Source organism: Polistes canadensis, unplaced genomic scaffold, assembly GCF_001313835.1.
Source record: "Polistes canadensis isolate GaletaPanama2010 unplaced genomic scaffold, ASM131383v1 scaffold_61, whole genome shotgun sequence".
In the NCBI taxonomy this organism is placed as follows: Eukaryota; Metazoa; Arthropoda; class Insecta; order Hymenoptera; family Vespidae; genus Polistes; species Polistes canadensis.
In genome coordinates this window covers 530,668-547,681 of record NW_014569608.1, presented here as the reverse complement: position 1 = coordinate 547,681, position 17,014 = coordinate 530,668, and the positions used below count along the sequence as shown (strand labels likewise).

At 36.2% G+C, this 17,014-nt stretch overlaps 1 protein-coding gene across 1 annotated transcript in view; it reads right to left on the bottom strand.

Annotated features, from left to right (window-relative positions):
• The window catches only part of LOC106785986 (zinc finger protein 189-like), a 3,078-nt gene extending 1,836 nt beyond the window's left edge, over nt 1–1,242 (bottom strand). The window contains exons 1-2 of the mRNA XM_014746914.1: nt 1,172–1,242; nt 223–280 (exon numbers count right to left, since the gene is read on the bottom strand). Coding sequence (XP_014602400.1) covers nt 223–280; nt 1,172–1,242 — 129 coding nt within the window. The remainder of the gene's footprint in view (nt 1–222; nt 281–1,171) is intronic.
• Nucleotides 1,243–17,014: the final 15,772 nt, after the last annotated feature.

Genomic DNA, 17,014 nt, shown 5'->3' with positions numbered 1-17,014 from the left:
CACACTTATATGAATATATATATATATATATATATATTTATTTATTCGATGCACTATTATTTAATGAATATTTTAAACGCAAAATAAATATAATATAATATTTAATAATTAATTGGTAATAATGTAATCATTATGTAAAGTGTTATTATTCGAGATAAATATGATGGGAAATATAAGAAGACCCATCGACACGACTGACGAAGATCAACTGACATTCCATACCTGACTTATGCCGTCCTTTGCTTGAAATGACAACAAAGATCTTTCCGAATTCAATATCCTTATTGATACGAGGTTATTTATCAAAGAGATTATTTACTTTTTCTGTAACGCTCTCGTATACAAGTATACACGTTCCTGTTTTGTCTACACAATATATATATATACTATGCTATATATAAGTAAGTTATATGTACATATATGTATATATGTTTGTATGTGTACATAATGAAGAATATACAGTGTGTTTATTAGAATATTAAATCAGACATAATATTACTATTATCTTTACTTTAACAAAAAAAAATGTTATAAAATTTTTTCAATACTACTTTGATTTAAATTTAATACATGTTGCAATGAGATATAAATAAATGCAATTATATTAAAACTTTACTACTCTATTGATTAATTATTTTTTTAATAATTGCTGTTTTAGTTTTAAGAATTTTTCCTTTGTATATTTTCTTTTCTTTCTCATCATAATTATTAACAGATTTGATTTCCCTTTGTGAGAACAAAATAAATGTTAATATAATTTCACTTAAATACCAAAGTATCTCATAATTATTAGAACACCATACACAAATCAATAAATAAAAAGAAATTAAAGAAATTAATGAGACAATGTCAAACATATAAAAATATATCAAAAAGTCTAATTAATGTATATGTTCCAAAACAGTAGAATGGTTGAAGATAAAGTATAATATTAAAGAATTGGTTTGGGTGTGGTCTTTGGGATTTTTGGGGGGGTACGGGAAGTTCGGTCTCTTACCCACCATTTTTTCCCCTGCCTTATATTTTTTTTTTTTTTCATTTGGTCGTTAATACGGCATAAGAAGAAGAGGTATGGGGTTAAAGAGAGGGTTCAAGCGAGGATTTTTAATTGTAGTTCACTCGGTATAAGCTTTTGCTCGTGCCTTAGCAGCAACCGTAGTAGCACCAGTACCAGTAACCAGTACCAGTACCAGTACCAGCAATAGGAGCAGAAGCAGAAGCAGTAGCAGTCGGTATTGTCATACCGAGCACCGCTTTTCTTTATTTCCCCAGTGGCTGGATGAGGTTATACATTTTTTTTTAACTACGGCAATGCCTCCGTCTTCTTATTAGCAAAGCTAATTGGAAATACAAATGGTTATTCACGGTAGTAAGATGAAGTAAGGTCGCTGCGCGAGAAGATCGGTGTGCTTGGCTACTGAACTTAGGGAAAAAGAAAAAAGAAAAAGGAAAAGAAACGAAACGGGAAGAAGAAAGAAAAAGTAAAATAAAATGAACGAGTGAATGTGAGACAGATAGATAGACAGACTGACTGACTGACTGACGGACAGACAGACAGAGTAAGATAGAAGATGAACGATGGGAGGAGGGTGAAGGGGGGTATCTCGGCGCACACTTATGCGTAGTAAGCTTGTATTTGCCCCGGATAATTAGGACTTTTTTCCCGGCCAATTCGGATGAATAATTGATTTTCTTTTTTCCCGTAGTCGTACCTAACGAAAGTCCGAATACCTTCCCGTCGACTCTTCCAATGACAATCACTCGGAAAAAAAGCACCAGAAGAAGAAGAAGAAGAAGAAGATGAGATGAAGATGGGGGGGGGGGGTGAAAAAAAGGAGAGAGTAGATCTTTCGGATGAAATATTCAATGCAAGATCCCATACCAAACTTCTCCACCCCTATTACCCCAGTCAAGTTGGTGGTGCATAACCAAAGGTATCTGTGTTGTGATGGTAAAAGAAGTATACCACGGGTGACGAGAGGGGGGTAAGTGGGTGGTTCGGTTTAGTTAGGGGCAAATGTACGAAGAAAAATGTTATTAGGGTAATAACTCGGAGATAAGGGTCTTATTCGAATGTTTTTAAGTATTGTTCTTAATGATATTTGATCGGGACACTCTGAATGAACGAATACTTTTATCCTTTTATTATTGTTCGTTTAATTAATCCTCGTTCGTCGTATTATATTTTATTAATATTTTATATTTCTTATAGATAATTATATTGTTTTCTTAATTATTTGATTATTGTGTATATGTGATACTTAATTTAATTAACGATACTGAGCTTAAATTTTTAATATTAATTAATATCTCTATTATAATATCAAAAGATAAATTAAAGTATACTACAATCTACACGAATATATTTTCTAAATATTTTTCAATCGAGATTCATTAGAATATTAAATCAAATTTATTCAATTCAAATAAATTATATTTACTTACGAAAACTATTTATTAACTCTACGCGTATTAAAAGATATCGAACATGTCGTGAGACAAAACTTCAGTCAAAATCGTAAAAAAAAAAACATAGTAATAGTAGTAGTGGTAGTAGTAATCTCTAAGGAACCACCTTTTTTTTTTCTTTCCTTTCCTTTCCTGTTTCTCTCCTTCTCTCTCATTCACTTCGTCACGAAAAAAAAAAGAAGAAGAAAAAAGGGAAAAGTGCCCGCGGCGGACCTGCTAACTTTTTTTCATCAGCATTTTACGGTTATACCCGTGCATTAATAATGCACATGCTTAATATAAAGGAGAGAAGCCCGCGAGTCTTCGTCTAATAAACTGGAAGAATGCTTTATAACCAGGCCGCGGTTTCGGCACGAGAAAGTAGCTCGTACTCTGTCGGTTCGACGAAGAAAAAAAGAAGTAAGAGGAGTTAGGAAAGGTGAGGGTGGGGTTGGAAGTGAGAAGGGAAACTGTCGAAGGGTGGTTGCCTTCTTCTTTCCTTTATATCCAGCAAAATAGCCAATCTTTCCCACAGCTCGCATCGAAGGAAAGTGGCCAAACTTCTTGAGACGCAACGAGACGTTGAACTCGTTCAGCAAAATTTTCTCTTTCATCCAACCCCTTCCTAACACCCTCCCAACCAACACCACCCCTTATCTCGATCATTATAACCAGAATACTTCTATTAAATTAATAGAGTAATGTTAGATATTTCAGTTTTCTATCCTGATGCTTATTTTTTGATTAAGTTAAAGTAACATGTAAGAAACTAATTGTATATTTAACGTTAAAAAATTATTATTAATAGAACTTAATTGTGTTTTTTTAACGAAAATCTAATGAAACTTCGATAATAAATGATATCCAAAAATACTTTGATCGATTTAATCAAATGTGAATTATTTTGTTCATCATACAAAACGAAATGAAGAAGAAGAAGAAGAAGAAGAAGAAGAATGTGAAGGTGGAGAATGTAGAAAGGTGGTGGCGTTTGTTGGTGCGAGATAGAATAGGTGAGAGTGTTATTTCTTTTTTTTTCTTCCTTTCTTTTTGAAAAATATGAGTTTAATAAAGAAGGAAAGTATGATGTATGGGCCTCGTGCCAAGGGAAAAAAAAAGAACGAAGCAGGATCAACCGACTTCGATACACAGATATTGTATACGTAATATAAGTAGATGGTAGTAGTAGAAGGGGGTGGAAAGAATACTGTGTGATGTACTGGGTGTCGAAAAGTCTCGTGGGACGTTCGACGGCCTTTTCATGCTCGAACAAAATTGCCATAAGTTTTTATTAAACCAACCAAAGAGGACGACGCGAAACTTATATCAGCGTATCTTCTTCTTTTATTTATTTATTTTCTACTTTTTTACCTCCTCCTCCTCCTCCTCCTTCTTTCCCCTCCCCGCCCATACCTTATTTTCTTTTTTTTTTTATCATTTTTTCGGTCTAATCTCGAATGCATCTCGGTATGAAGAAAAGCAAATAATCTAAACCCTTGCATTCATCTTTGGATTCTTTTTCTTTTCTTTATTTCTATAAACTTTTTTCATAAAAAAATATGATTAAACAAACAATTCTTTTTTATTTTCATCCAACAAAATATAATAAAGTACAACGATAATATCCTTTCATTTAATATTCATTCAAATTCAATATCTCTCTCATTGAGATCGAATGGAAAGAATATTCTATGTCAAGATTAATATAACTCATAGAAATATAATATTTCTATGGAAATTAGTGACACCCTCGACGAATAAGAAGATAGTTGGATGACCTAACTTTCAATGAAATTTACGATAACGAGAGAATAAAATATCTTTGAATTATCTTTCAATATTTATTCCCACCCTTATTCCATCATTCCCATAAAAAGTATTCAAATAAATATAAAAAGAGAAATAATCAAAGTATACAAAATTGAAAACCTAATAAACAAACGTTCATAAATATTCTTTTTTGCAGCATACACTAAAATATATAATTATTATTTGAATAAGGATAAGAGACATCAATGTTTGTTTAGGTAATGCAACTAAGGCATCATTTCGATCTTATTTATCACACGTGTTGCCAAAGTCGAAGTACAGGCATCTCTCTTTCCCTCACCCCTTAAACTCACCCCCATTTACCCTCCTCACGCTTTACTCCGTCAATAGCGCTTCTTAGCTTATGCATAAAGCTCTTTCCTCGTGGCTCACTTCCGAAACTTCCCAGCTCGATCTTTCCTATCCACCCCCTTGCCATCCTCCCTCCCCCTTCCTCCTCCACCACCCTTCTTCAGCTCTCACGATTTCCAACTACCCTCCGACGTCTTCTCCGGAGGTTTTATCGAGACTTCAACCCCTTCTTCGACCGGTAGTAGTGGCAGGGCGTATTTCACGTTCCTCCGTTCGTTCCATCGTTCCTTCGTTCGTTCGTTCCTTCGTTCCTTCGTTTGCGAGTGTTTCCGCCAGGATGTATCTCGAAATCTATACGAAAGGAGAGGAGGGTGGATAGGGGGTTTGGCAGGGGGTGGTAGCGAGGGGTTGAATCCGAGGAAGAGACTCGATGCCGATGCGGAGGGCAGGGTGGTTTTCGAGAAGGGTGAGCCCCGTCACATTTCACTACAGACTAATAACTTCTGAATATTCATTTCGTGTTTCTCCTTGCCTGCTTGCGAACCCGTAAGCAAAGCTAATGCGACACTCACAACGCGTGCCATAACAGATTCGAGAAGGTATCTTGTGATTGTTTGCTAGCTGCTAACCCCCCGACCCCCTTTACTACCCTCCACCCACCAGCAACCTCTTCGTATGGATTTAACATTTTAACTTACCCCTTCTTTACATCCCTCCACTCATTCTTTAATCTCTTTGTTTTGTTTGTTTAGTTTTATTTTATTTATCGTTGGAATTATTTCAGATTATTCGTTGTATTAGAAATTATAATAATTTATCGTGTCTGTTTTGTTAATTTTGTTAATTTTCTTGTATTTTTTTTACCATTTTAATTATGACCATTCGATTTGATAAGAGTGTAAGATTTTTTTCTAAGGATTTTGTTTGTTTTACTTTTTAAAGATTGGTTTACTTAATGCTTACTTGATTATTGATTGTTAAATGTTTTAATATTTTTAATAATTTTGTTTATTAGATTATTTGATCATAGAGAAGTTAATGTTTATGAAGTCAAGATTTTCGTAGATTCGATTTAGTGTGAAAACAGCTTAAGAGGTACGTATTTTCCTTCATCGAAGCGAGAAAAACGGAGCAGCAAGGGAAGCAAGGGAAAACTGAGAGACAGTCTCCATGGTAACTATGAATTAAGTAATCAATGAATTATTATTGACATTGATGTCAGTTCTCTTCTTCTCCCATTTCTCCATCTTTCCATCTTTATCTTTTATTTTCTACCTTAGCACAAGTTACTTAGATAGCATTTTAATATATTCAAGTTTTCGATATTAAGAGAAATGAGTTGATTCGTCGTATTATTTTGTGAAAATTATTTAATGGATAATAATTTGTCTCGTGCCTTTCTTTTTTCTATTGTCCATTATACGTTTTCTTTCGATGGTAGGAAATTTTTTGTTTACGTCATTGGTAATTCGATACGATTCCTCGTAGAAAATACGATAGAAATAAAAGGAAGATATCTCTGATATGGGGGTACGGGGGATGGAGTTAACGTTGAAGGAAAAGAAATGTTCACGGACCAATTGAAGGGACACTGCGCCAACTTCAATTCCGCGATCTCTAACACAAATTAACCCGGACGATATTTCACCCTCCAACACGTACACACACACACACACAAACTTATACACACTCTTAGAGTATTTTCTTTTCTTTTCTCAAACGATATCTAACAAAATGTTGATAATAAAATAATTCTTTCTAAAAAATATTTATTGAAATAATTAAAACAGTTTTTTTTTTGAAAATTATTCCTATGAGGTAAAAAGAATTTCTGAAGAAAAACTTCAAACACATGAACCCACGCGAAGCCACATTTTTTTTGAATTAACTTAAATTAATTTTTGCTTGAATTAATGACAAAACGTGGCCATCTTTTGATGTATTATTTTATCCCCGTGTTATCAATGTTTTTTATACATAGATGAGTACTCGTGAACAACTCCTAACAAAGACCCTGCATAGCTAAATGAGTAAAGCAGTCGTCCAGGAAACGAAAGATCGTGAGTTCGAGTCCTCCCGGGGTCTTACCGAAAATAAAAATTTTTACCAGGATGACGTGATGTACGAAGAGGGTGGCACGTAATCGTGCCACCCCCTGGTATATCTTATACTCCCAATAAAGGTATTTCTTTTTTTTACTATAGAAAGAGTCATTAAAAAAAAAGAAACAAATTTGAAAAATTATAAAAGAGATTCTTAAAAAATACAATATAAACAAATAATGGTAGCTTGTTAACACATATCAAATACAATACTTCAGTGGAAGACTGAATATTTGAGTTTAACATTTCAAACATACACCAAGCGACACAATATGAATCTTTACATTCTCCAATTTCGTTCTTTAACTCATTCTTTTCTTATACTCATTAAAACAAAAAACCTACTGTTAATAAATTTATATTAAATACCCCTGTAACATTCGTATTACAGATACAACGATAATAATCGGAAATGTAAAATACAAAGATACAAAAAATCGCGTCTCAGTCGAATCTCAACATAATACATAATGTAATCCTCCGGAGGAAGAATAGATGACAGTGGAAGGGACCTGGGTGTACACCAACGTCTCTTCTATTGTCTCTCCTACAAACCATCCCAACGGTTAGGAAGCGTGTGATAATAAATATAGAGAAAATGAAAAATTATTAAAAACTTCCTTTTTAGCCTTGGTAATCCTCGTCGTCCCCAAGAGATGGCGCATTAAAAATCTCCCATCCCTATTTTCTTTTTTTTTCTTTTTTTTTTTTTTCCCCAACCTCATCTACCCTCCGTGCTAAACCCTCCCCCACTCGCCCTTCGTCCTTCTTCTCTTCCTCATCCAACAGCAGCATCACCACCAGCACCACCCTTCACTAGCTACCGTCTCCGTTTGTCTCTCTGCTTCTGTTTCTCTTTCTCTTTCTCTGTTCTTCGTTCAACAACCAACTAGTACAACCCGAGGTCGAGGTTCAAGGGAGTTGGGAGACCGGACACGCGAATTATTTATACGCGGGAGTCTCTCTGACGACATTACCACCGTGTTAGCATTAGATCATAATGTACGACCAAGCGTTACGAGCTAACCCGTGATTTGACCTTACGCACTTTCCCACGTTTCCACCAATCTCTCAGTTCATATAACCACTGATGCGAGTAACTGAAATTATTCAGACATTAAAGTATGACTTATTTTGTTAACTTCATCTTTTTTTTCTTTTAAGTATTTATATTCATCCAAAATATTATAAAACTTTAAAAAATACACTTCACTGCATTAGAGAGTTTTTTTAGAAATTTCGAAAACTTAAACAAAAATTTACATGTATATTGATACTAGTCAAAAAACTGCAAGAGACTATAGTTCAGTAAGAATGATTGTAGAAAATAATTTATAAGTAACTTAGATGCATTCTTTTTTTAATTCTTTTGAAAGAATATTAATGCTGTAATGGAATTTTCGCATCGTAATGCACGTGAATCGTAAATACCGAAAGACGTGAAGTTGCTTGCAGAAGTTTGTCTTGATCGGAGTGCGCACGCATCGAAACAAATGAAGTATAACCTCAATAATAGTGCATGAAAACTAACTGAAATATGAAATGAAGATATAGATGGCGCAGTACTGTACACGCATAACCTCAAAAAAAGGCTAGAAAAAATTATGCCGATAATAATGCAGAAAAATATAAGAAGAAGATAAACCAATCAACGAGCATTCAACGAATATAATGATCGATAAAAACAAAGAAAAAGAAATATAAAAGAATTGCATTAAAAAAGAATAAAAAAGGTTAAAGAAAATGGATGAGGATATTAGGTGGAAAACGAGGCACTAAATATTCTTCTTCAGCGTACCATATAAACCATCATCTTTTTATTTTAGTCAGATGCATCCACTCTTTTCTCCGGACGGTTATCGGTGAAAGAAGATCGAATAACCTATTCAGAATCACCGTCATTAATGTCGTTATCGCCCGTAGACGGGATCGTGGTAAAAGCAAGTTGCCTCTTCCTATTGGTGATGCTGATGGTGATGGTTGTTGAAGGTGAAGTTAAAGGATAGTGGTAGTGGTGTTTAAAGGGTAGTGGTTGGTGATGGTGAAGGTGATGGTTGTGGTGGTGGTGGTGGTGGTAGTACGCGGATTAGCGAGGAAAATGGAAATCGTCGAGTTGATGCTCGCACGTTCACGAATGTAGTATGCAAGGCTCGTATCGTCGCTTTCATCCTCTCCTCGCGCAACTTAGCGCACTACCGAGATATATAAAGGGATATAAACCGCATCTCCCGCGGCACTGTCGACGATTGGATTCGCCAATTAATCAGTGAACGGGGTGAGGAGAAAAGGAACGAAAGGGGTGGTTCAGAGAAGGGATTGCAATAGGCAGAGTAAAAGGAAAGAAGAGGAAAACTCAAATGAAAGAGAAGGATACTGAACATTATATGTACATATACGTGTATAAGTGTGTATGTGTATTGTAGAGATGGTTGGACGGTCTGAGGGCAGCTTTGGCAGCAATGACGACTCGCCGGAGCGTGGATGAAAGAATAACGATGCGGAAACGAAACGAAATTTAAATATTCTCGCGCTTCCGCGAGTAGTATCGTCGGGGCATTCCTCCTCCTAGCAGTAGCAGCAGACCACCACCCAACTACCCTTTCTACGATGAACGAGGAGAAAGGGTGCCCAACTCGGTGTAATTGCAAAATTGCGTTAGCTTTGTGTTCTTCCGCCGTTCGTCCAGACGTAAGAGATACCACCGCCCCTACTATGCGTCGAATTCGCGTGTGCCTACCATATGATGATTTATATACATATATATATTTCTTTTTATGTATTCTTCTTTTCACCTACCTATCGTTCAAGTAAAAACTACTCTTTAATACCACTATAAAATATAAACGAATTTTTATCCCCTATATTTATTTACTCAAACATTTTATTTTTATAAACTGTAATTTTTATATCTTCATAAATTACCTTAGATATATATCGTTGAATTTGTTCTTTTGACAAAAATTCGTCACTGAAGTATTTGATACGTGTTGAAAATTCTACATGAGAATCCTAACATTCTCCAATTTTGGTCTTCCACGGTAACATATATCAGCAAGAGAAAAAGAAAAAAGAAAAATCACGAAAGAATATAATATTTTCTCGTGGTCGAGTAAAAAAGAAGAGATAGATATGAAAAGATAGATATAAAGGTTAGGTAGATATACGTAGATAGCAAAAGAGGTACGAGTAGGAGGAGAGGGTGGAGGAAAAGAGAAGAGAGATGGGATTGGTGAGGGTGGGAAGGGAGGAAGAAGGAGGGTATACGCGGTCCGTCCCCGCTGTATTAGATTTGCTTTCTAGGACACTTTAATCAGAATGTACCTATGTAAATTTTTGAATACACATCCCTTCTCTCTCATTCTCTCTCTCTCTCTCTCTCTCTCTCTCTCTCTCTCTCTCTTTCTCTCGTCATCGTCTCCCTCACGATGTTTGTATAGGTCAGGCAAAGGTATTTTCCTGGCGATGGCGAGGAGGACTGTAGAAAGAGAGGAGGAAACTCAGAGAGCCGTCGGCATCGCGTACCGTGAATTAAAGAATTTGCAATTCTGAATTTCAGGTGATCGCATACATACACACATACTATGCACGTATACGTATACAACTACTAACGTATACCTTTTTCAAAACTTTATCTCGGACCATCGTTCTCCTATCTGCGAGGACAGTTTCTAACAATTCGTCTTTCCTATATCAACCTTCTTTAATCAACTATATACTTTTTTCATAGTAAAAACAATATAATTATCATATATATACATACATACATACTACGTGTACGTGTACGTGTTTCATAAATATGCAAGTTATTATAATATTTTTTCAAAATGTCCGAACGATTGTGATAAAAAATATTACCGATAGATGTAGCTCTGTTCGATTGGAGAAAAAAAGAATATCGAAACCAAAAAAGGTTAGGAAATAATTTCAACTTCATTGCAACCAAAATTCTTAAAGAGAAAGAAAATTAGGCACCTGGCACACAGTGTGACAGGTGTTCTCGCGTAGAAACTTCACGATGAAGCTTCATGCGCTGAAACTTCATGCGATGAAACTTCACGCGAGAAAACTTCACGCGATGAAACTTAACTATGAGGCTTAACGCCATGAAACTTCACGCGAGGAAACTTCACGCGAGGAAACTTCACGATGAAGCTTCACGCGTTGAAACTTCACGATGAAGTTTCGCGACGATGCTTCTTTCGCTAGGTACGAATTTCAAGATTCATTCCGACGGACAATTACGACATTTTAATTGCACAATACCCCGGGGCCACGCGGATAGCGTTGAACAGAAAGGCAGGCAGGGTAGACCAGGGCAGAGAAAGGTAGGGTAAAGTAAGGCAAGGTAGGGCATAGCGAGGTACAGGCAAACTGGGGGCGTGGGTCGTGAAGAACATACACCGGGGGTAGTGGGGTAGTTAGGAGGGTTCGTATGTGAGAGAAAAAGAAAAAAGATAGGCGCTGCTACGAGTGGGAAAGAGAATGAAAAAAAAGTGCTGGCAAAGGAAAGAACGCGCTCGAACGAAAGAAATAAAGAAAGAAGGAAATAAATAAAAAAACGAAGAATAAAAAAGTGAGAGAGAGAGAGAGAGTTGAATAGGGCGCAAAAGAGTAGAAAGAGTTTCGGTGAGAAAGAGGAAGAAGAAGAGGAGAGATACTCGGAAGTGTGGAAGGGGTTAGTAGAAACGGCAATGGGGGTGGGGTTAGAAATGGGTGGGGGTGGTTAAAGGGGGAATGGACGGGCCAGAAGAAATGACCGAGCGAGCACACACGCGTATAATTATAATAACATTACTTGACAGAGATGGCGGCGAGAGGCGAGTCCAGCAGCCGTTCTCTCTGCTCAGCTCAGCTCTGCTCAGTTCTGTTCTGTTCTACCCTGGCCTGGCCTGGCCTGGCCGCGCTTCTACGGGCCGAGCATTGAAATATTATACCTACCAAAGAGAAAATAATTAAAATTCAACCCTTGCGCTTGCTCGCTCACTCGCTCGTTCGTTCACTGAGGCGAGCTGAACGAGTGAGTGAGTGAGTGAGTGAGTGAACGAACGAACCTCTATGTCTTTCTCTTTTTCTTTTTACCTCTTTCTCTCTCTCTCTCTCTCTCTCTCTCTTTCACTCGATACGCGTGCGAGAGTGCAACGTATAAATGTGTTTACGTAAGTGTGTGTGTATATATGCGCGCGCGTATATATGCACGTACGTCGTTCGCTTTTCTACTTTCTGCGTATCGTACGAGCGAGGCGGTAACTACCTCTCCCTCCCTAGCCACCCCAGCCACCCTACCACCTTCTCCTCCACCTCCTCGCCTTTTTCCTTCTCCGAAGGACGGCTTTTCCCATATTTTTTCCAACCCCGTAGGTAGCAGGTATTCCAGAAACGTTTGTTCGTTACGTACGTGCTTCTGAACGGCCAAGTATATATGTATTCGTGTATCTATGTATATGTGTGAGTGTGAATGGGTGTGTGTAAAAGTATGGATGTATGGTAGTTCGGTGCACGAGGAGAAAGCATTTTTGCGAAAGCTTTCGTAGTGTTCTGGGATTTACAGGTCTGATGAAAATCGAGAATCGTATTTGTTTTCTTTCCTATTACTATTATTACTATTGTTGTTTGTTTGTTGTTGTTTTTGATAGTATTGTGGGAGTATAGAAATGCTAGAGATATTTTTTAACGCCTGACAAATAAATTTTAATAAATCATGATCCTCCTCTAATGGTATTTGACAGGTATGCTTTATCGAAAACTTGCTGTCCCTCATAGGAAAGAACAGAAAATCGTCTAAGGAATATTTCGAAGGGGTGGATGGGTGATTGTTGTATTTGAACGATCTCTTACTTTTCTCTTGCATTTTTTCGCACTTCGGATTCCATTAATTCCTTTGTTTCGTCATCCCGTCGCGGTTAAGGGACGGCTGATTTTCAAGAACCATTTTACAATGAGACCCATTAAAATATCAATTAAAACGTTCATCCTATAGCTTCTCGTCCGTAACCCAATCGATTCCAGCCCATTCCCCATCACCCCAACACAACCACTTTGCTTTTCTTCTATATTTCTACCCCCCATTGTTATGACAAAATCGTCTTCATTCACTTCTGGATTTTATCTTTCATGGAATTCAAGGTGTTCGAATATTTTGCAAGACACTTTTATTGGATTAATCAATTAAAAAAGGGGATGATTTATATTGTTTTCGAATTTATTTTTCTCATACTAATAACGAGATTAAATAACACAACTATAATTGTAAGATATTAGTATATCTAATTTATATGTTAACCTAGACGTTTAACATTTTGTTGAACGTTTATTCAAAATAAATCAATTAGGGGTGAAATATTTTTTTTCTGTTGGATAAAACACACGAAAATAATCTACCAGTTATCAAAGAAACCCTTTATGCTTAATCTAATTATATTTGAACATTTGTAAAAATGCTAAAAATTCAAATTACAATACCATAAATATCATTAATTAGATTCCTTCTTTTTTCTCCTCATTTTAAACTGATACAAATATTACACAAAAACAAATTTTTAAATACTAGTAAGTATAGAAATAATAATGAAATATATTTCTAATACATTATGATTGTTATTTGATATTTTTCTTTAAATTCCATTTGATTTGAAATTAAACTCAAATAGAAAACATTTTCTAGGAAAATAGAGGATAGGAAATTTCGTCCACGATCGATAGTATCACCAAAGGCATCGAACCTTAAATGGAAAGCTTTCCTAGTAAGAGGGTACTCGAAGGAGGATGTAGAAGAGAAAAGGAGGATCGTGGGGGGAATGGGGTGTACAGGGGGGTAGGAAGATTCGAGAAGAGGCGTTGCCGCAAAAGCTCGAATTGCGAGAACGGTATCGTTGTCGTTTCTACGAGCATTATTTGTACTTGCTATCGAGCAAAATCCCTTTCCCTTTCCCTTTACCATTCCCTGTGTATCTATCTCTCTCTTTCGCGATTCAATGTCGCCATTTCCCCTTCTCGTTTCGTTTCCTCGTTTCGTTTCCTCGTTCTGTCTGCCGACAAATAAGCAACACTGAAATCGAATAAGGGACGCAACTTCGAGACAACATCTTATTCTTTTATACGCGACTATCAAACTACCCCTCCCCCATCCCCCAAGCCCTTTCCCAAAAAAGGAAAGAAAAAACAATCCCTAAACAAAATTGAAGACTGTACACGAATGTTCAATACTGGTTTCTTTAATGTATACCCGAAATTCCCTATTTCTAGTACTTTTTTCTTCTTTGTTCATACTTTTATAGGTTAGAAATTTATCTAGAGAATTTTTCAATTGTAAAAATGAGAAGATCTTTGATAGAGTTTAAAAATTCTATTGACCTCGTTTTCCTTAAAAAAACGTTTGCTAAGATTAAATAAAAAAAAAAGTAGAAGATCCTTGATTAAATTTATATTTCATCGAAATCGTAATCCAACATGGACGTATAATTCGTATTTAACATATTACAAATTTCATTACATTCACAATTATAGACTACTTCAAATGAAAAATATCGAAACGTCGCGTTGGGTTTTTAATTAGAAAAGTTTCCAAAAACCAGATTCTATTTTTTATATGAGCACACACAGACACAAACACATACATACATAAATATGTATAATGTAACACGTTGGTAGATATAAACGAGAGGAATAAAAGTTTCGAGGGGCTTTATTTAACGGGACGATGTCTTTTCAGAAATATATCTGCCCATACAGATACACTAATATACATTTATATATATATATATAACACATATGCATACACCTATATAACACCGTAACGTGAAGGATAAAGGGTGAAGAAAAGAAACAAAAATATGGAAAAAGTTGTTTCGAACGTTGGATCCATTCGTTGAGTCTCACGAGTCCTAGCAAGTACAGGATATGCTAATGCTCTATGGGGTTTTTATGGGAAACCTGGGGGTCTCTCCACTCTAAAGAACAAACAAAGATTTCACTAAGTTCTAAGGTTCGAGATCCTAACTTTAAATCAAAAATAATTAATCAAATTTTCATACAATTCAATATGAGTATTAAAATAACCCACCCTTTTTGGATAAAAAATTGTTTAAATTTCATTCTAAAGGACACAAATAAATATTTTTTTTTATTGCGATAAGAAAAATGTTTTACTATAATTGTTCTGAAAAAAATTCGAAACGATCGATTGAAAATTAAAGAAAATCATTTCTTTTTTAGATGAACTTGTTTTAACCATTGACCCTCAGAAAAAGATTTCATCTTTTAACCTCGTCAACCACTGTCATCACCAACCCTAAACCTTTTCTCTTTCCCTTTATCTTCTCTTTCCTTTTCTGGATGCTTCGAAACTCGAAGTACCGATCTGTACGGTCCTGAACATTCCCGTTTTATCCTTTAAAATCGTTAACCCTCCTATCCTGGCAGACATCAAGGGGAATGCGAATTAGCTCATGCCTCCTTTTACTTGCGCCGATAAAAATGACGATGAAAAAAGAAGACAAAAAAAGCCGGCTGGTCGTTTCGTTATCATATTCCTTCATCCATCCCTTTAAAGATCATACCTCCCCAACCCACCCTTCAACCCTCTATTTTCCAGCCCATTCTACTCGTTTTCTTATTCTTCATCTTCTTCCACCTTGACGCACTAAACACCGCTTTGTTAAAAACTCACTCGATCGATTCTGTACAGTTCCTTCAGTTAACCTCACCCCCTCTCTTTTTACGCATCAAACAATTTTTCCTTTTTTTCATCATATATTAGATTGTCCTATAAGTTTTTTTCTGCACAACGGTGAATATTTTGCAAGTAAGTCTCAAAAATTTCGAAAAAAGAGTGCATAATTAAGTTTCCTGAGAGATATAAAAAGGTAATAAAACAAAACGGTTCATATATAACACATTAAATCAACCATAAACAATAAATATCGTCTATTGAAGTTGCATCAAGAAAAATGAAGCACCTTACGGGACAACCTAATATTTTATCATTGCTAAAAATAACTAATTAATAATCTTGTACGTAGTCTCGTTCACGGGGATATTTTTGATGATCACGAACGATAAAATTAAGAAAATAAAGAACGTACAAGCAAAAAGGGTTACTAAAATAAGAAAGAAAGGAAGGAAGGAAAGAATGAAGGTTGCGAGCATGATCGATTATGCATTATAGACTGAAACCTGACACCCGGTGATAGATCGTGGTAATTAAATAACTCGTAGCGATATCGGCCAAGCTTGGAGATTTGGTAGATGGTATATAGTATACCTTCCTTCCTTCCTTCCTTCAGCCCTTCCAACCCCCTTCACTGTCCTCACGCAAACTTCCTATACAATAGAGCAAGGTATAAACTGTATCGAGTATATATAATAGGTGGAACTGAGGGGGTTGAAAAGGTTTAGCAACATGTGCACGTCGGACCTTGGACGGGTTGTAATTGACAAGGCAATTGATAATCGCCGCCAGCTTGACACCATCTCCGAGAATGAACCCATAACCCTATTCCCATACCAAGCACACACACCTTATCCCCCATACCCCACTGGTCAACTTGAACGTGTGCGTTTTTCGAAAGAGAATGAACGAACGTACGTTTTAAACGTACGTTAAATTGCCCAATTTGGGAAATAACATTTACAACACTGATGGAATGCATAAAAAGTATTGTATATATTTATAATAAAGAAGAATTGTTTTTTTTATGCATATGAGGGCAAAAGATTTCATAAGTTCAGAATCTATCACACATTTTTGATTTGGGAAAGTTTTTCTGAAGATTTGTACACACTAACAAGGAACAAATGAATGTTAACTGTGTCGACTATATATAAGATAACTTAAAAATCCTGATTTTAGCATGCAAAAAAATTTTAGGTAATATAATGATCGTGGTTATATGATCGTAAGATGATAAATAATAAAATGGAGGAAAATAAGAATGAAATAAAACTATTCATGAGGAACGACCTAGCCGATTAATAATCGCAACGGTTGCATGCTTGAACTCTCTAATACACTACTACAAATTCCGAGTCGCGAGTTGAGTCAAGTTGAGTTGAGTTGAAGTCGAGTTTAGTCGAGTCGGAGTCAAGTCGAGGTCGAGTCGAGTCGAGTCGAGTCGCGGTCCAGCGTAGTTTAATTATTTCGACGTGAAATATGTATGGCGTACGGTCTGTAGAAAGGCGTTAGAGGAATAAAGAAAGAAAGAAAGAAAGAAAGAAGAGAAGAGAAGAGAAGACGAAGTTAAAGTAAGAGTGAGAGAGAGAGAGAGAGAGAGAGATGGGGAACGACGAGTGAGGGAAGGGGATGAAACGGGGTGGTGGAAACGGGTGCTCACGGTGCGACCGGGCAA